The 3,891-nt window shown below is 43.0% G+C and overlaps 1 protein-coding gene across 1 annotated transcript in view; it reads left to right on the forward strand.

The window, feature by feature from the left end:
* Positions 1-309: 309 nt before the first annotated feature.
* The window catches only part of SPATA9 (spermatogenesis associated 9), a 21,413-nt gene continuing 17,831 nt past the window's right edge, over positions 310-3,891 (forward strand). Inside the window, exons 1-2 of the mRNA XM_019516872.1 lie at positions 310-678; positions 793-881. Of these exons, the coding sequence (XP_019372417.1) occupies positions 618-678; positions 793-881 (150 nt within the window). The 5' untranslated portion in view covers positions 310-617. The remainder of the gene's footprint in view (positions 679-792; positions 882-3,891) is intronic.

Consider the following 3,891-nt stretch of genomic DNA (forward strand, 5'->3'; position numbering starts at 1 on the left):
GAATTTTGGGCTCCCTTTTGCCTTTATTTTGAAATGAGATTTTAGGACTTTATTTGGGTACATGGCAAACATTAATTTTTATTTTCAGACTTGAGTTCCTTTTTTTTCCTCTTAACTCAGACCCCAAATTAACTAACATAATTTCTACCTTGGTTTCCATACTGTAAAATGGAAACTGTGAAATGGGGATTATGCCACTCAGCCACAGATTGAATCAATCATTCAGAACGTGCTGGACTGTTAGTAGAACAAAGCCACCTAGTCATATGTAATAGCCCTGATTGTCTAGGTCTGGCTTTGTACCTTCATCTTGCTAACAAAATAGTAAAAGAGCAAAATGTAAAACACTTTCTTCATAAAGGACCTACAGGAAATGTGGCTGTTTACCTTACAACTTCTGAGAAGATGCATGATTTCTTAGGAAATAATATATTGTAGATATTACATGTATGCAGCAAAAGCTAAGCGGGTATCTAAGCGATCTACTGTGCTGTCATAAAGGCTCTCTGTATGGTTACAGTGATGTGGATGTGTTGAGTCATTTGTGATCTAAGAAACTAGTTAGGTTAGTCATTGGAGGTATCTGAGACCTGGAGGGAACTCATCCCAGATCCAACATGCCTATTAAACCAATCGGGTGGCTATGTGGACAGGTGATAAATAGATTTGCTGGACAAGGTATGTGATCTTATTTATGAGACACTTATTATTCCTTTCCTGCCCCAACCTTGCCATTCTTTTGTTTTATTCAGAGATTTTGATTTCAGTCTTAAATTGCTGCTTTCATCCCAGCTTATGTTCTCCAGAGAATAGCTGTGGAAATTATAGATGACATTAAGGATGAACTTCCAAACATAGTAAAATGGAAACCATCAAACCAGGTAAGGGGTCTGTTTTAATGTTATTAACGTTCTGACAACAGATTTTCTCCTTCTGTTGTTTCAAAACAAAACAAAATGTGTTTTATCTGCCATAAGTTATTTTTCCTTAAGGTAAATAACTTACACTCCCTTGGCTAACTCAGATCAGTTGTTGGCCAATATTCCAAGATAAAATACCTCATCATCAAGTCAGAAAAGGACTTAAGGCACAGATCCTCAAAGAAGTTTAAGCACCTAGTACTGGATTTACACAGGAATTCGCTGTTCGAAGCCTGGTGGCATTCTCAAATTAGGTTATATACCTCCAGGGCCAGGCATTTTCAGAATAGACCTACCAAGTAAGAATATACACAAAACACAAGTTGTAGGAAATGGTCCCTTCATTCTTTATAACCCAGTGTTAGAGCACTCTCCCAGGCTATCACAGGCATGTTAAAATCCCTCTTCTTAGGCCATAGGTTATTCTATTGAGGGGTTTGTTACTCCTCTTTTAAGATGTTCAATTTTGTGTAAAATGGGTTCTGTTTGACCCAGTTAATATTTACATGAGTGATCTCATAGCTTGGAGCTTAGAAAACATGCAGAAAGTTGTTTTCAAATCCCTGCTGTAATGTATACCCAGTAATTCTCAACCAGGAAGCCCTGTGATCTTTTCAAGGGTGCTGTGGGGTGCCACACAATGGTAGCACTGTTAGGTATGCAAACAAGATTCACAAGATAAACCCAGAGATTTCTAATAGGAATCCATAGTGTTAAAAAAACAGTCTTACCTGTTGTGGGCTTTCTGAGTTTTTTGCAATAGAAGTATTGCTCTATTACTTTTCTGTTGTTAAAAAACAAGTGAAAATTTGAAACTGGTATTTTCCAAGGGGTGACATGAGTTAATTAAGGGATGTCTTGAGTCTAAAAGGGTTGTGAGCCTCTGGTATAGGCAAAGGAATGCCTACTTTTTGAATCCTAGTCAGGGTTAGACTCAGAATTGCTTGTCGCCATTGAGATTCAGTTGGTTTTGCACATGTCCACCAGCAGAAACTTAGGAGGCTGACAGCATTAGGTGGCATGGTGAGCTAGGGTTTTGAGATCTCAGTGGCACCTAAAATAGACACATCCATTAGACAAAGATAACCATGGGGGCTGCTCAACATCTTGCCCATTTAGTAGTGATACATTGGGACTGAGGCCTAGTGCAAGGTCTTGTTAGCAGCCAAAAAGGCAGGAATGGCCCTGGATAGCCACACTCCAGGGGAGACATAGTTGGAGGAATTGTTTTCCCTTTCTGATCATGAGTTTTTTGGACCATGATCCACATTGTGCAGGGAGTGACAGAGGCTTGGAAGGGACACCATGTTGGCCCAGAATGGGCCTGGTAAACTGTCAAGATCTGTTGGGGTACACAATTATTTTGATTGCTCAGGGAGGAACAGGGGTCTCTTGCACCAGACCACAGAATGACATAGACCAAGGTCTGCAAGCTTTTGGAGCAATGGGCCAGGTGCTTGCAAGCCAACTGTGCTACAGGCCACCACTGCCCTCCTGTAGGGGGGGAGAAGGGGGAACTAGGTGGCTGCTGATGTCAGAAGACAGGGCAGGGGAGGGAGAGAGGAAGAAAGCTTACCTCTGGTAAACAGTGCTTGCCATAGCTGTGGGGAGAGGTGGGCAGAGAGAGAGAGCTCACTTCTAGTAAGCATCGCCTGCCTAGGCGAGCGAGAGAGCAGGAAGGGCTGTGGAGGGGATTGGTAGCATGGTACAGAGTGGAGAAGGGATGTGCTGGGGTGAGTCACATGCTGCTGATTGGGATGTATCACAGGCCCAGATCCAGTTACTTCCCAGGCTAAGCCCAACCTGCAGGCCGTAGGTTGCTGACCCCTGACAATAACTCTGTATAGAGTCATGTGGAGACAAAGGACCCTACTACAGCCACCTGGTTTAAGTGGGTCCTAATCTGGATTCAGATTAGGGAGTGGAATAGTCCTATTGTATTACTATCCAAGCCAGTTTAGATTATTTGTTTCTTCATTGATTTCTGTAAGTTAAACACAGTGTCAGAGTTTGATACCTATGCGATGCTCTAGGCCAGAGGTTCTCAAACTGCGGTCCATGGACCACCACTGGTCCGTGAGCTCCATTCAGGTGGTCCGCAGAAAGGTTGCAGAACAATCAAAAGTATATGTACTTGTACGGTAAGACTGCTGATATTAAAATATGAGTTGTGTGCTTTCATTTGTAGAACAAAAAAAAGTTTATTAAGTGGTCCGCCGAGACCCTCAGCAATTTTCAAGTGGTCTGCGAAAAAAAAAGTTTGAGAACCTCTGCTCTAGGCTGATAGAGCGTTAACAAAGCTGGGGGAGGCCAATACTTTTCAAGTCTTACACCAGTAAACCCTAATGATCCTATCCACCCTATTATATATAGGGTATAGTGAGGAGTTCCTCACAGTCAAGTAGGCTTCTGTAGCCTCCTGCTACCCTCCTGGGATACTCAAAGATCCTTCACCCTTGTTTGTAACCAATCATGCGCCACTGACATGGTTGTAGGCAGTGTGGGAAGCTAACTCCAGCTTGAGCCATAGGTCCCCATCCTTGCAGCTTTACACCTTCACTATCTGCTACTGGTCTGCTACTTCCCATGCTAGTAGAAACTCTGGTTGGAAGGTTGAGGAGGTGAGGGAAGGTAGATGGAGTGTTTCCAATTCCACCCCCAGGGAGGTATGTAACAGGTATGTCTACTGTGGAATAGTTCTGCCCTAGATGGTATCTGGGAGAACACCAGGCCACAGTGCCCCACTGCCCTTGTGTTGGGGTTAGAAAGGAGGGAGGACATTGTATTTTTGGTTTACCTTTGAAAATAAGTCTGACTAGATAAGGCTGAATGTCATTGCCTACACAGTGGACTAGAGATTTACTTACATACTCTTTGACTGTAAAGCGTGCGTGCGTGCGTGCGTGTGTGTGTGTGTGTTATTTCCCTTCATATTTCATAGACATTAGGGCTGGAAGAGACCTCGGAAGAT

Source organism: Gavialis gangeticus, unplaced genomic scaffold (genome assembly GCF_001723915.1).
Source record: "Gavialis gangeticus isolate Ggan-Ray unplaced genomic scaffold, GavGan_comp1, whole genome shotgun sequence".
Classification (NCBI taxonomy): Eukaryota; Metazoa; Chordata; order Crocodylia; family Gavialidae; genus Gavialis; species Gavialis gangeticus.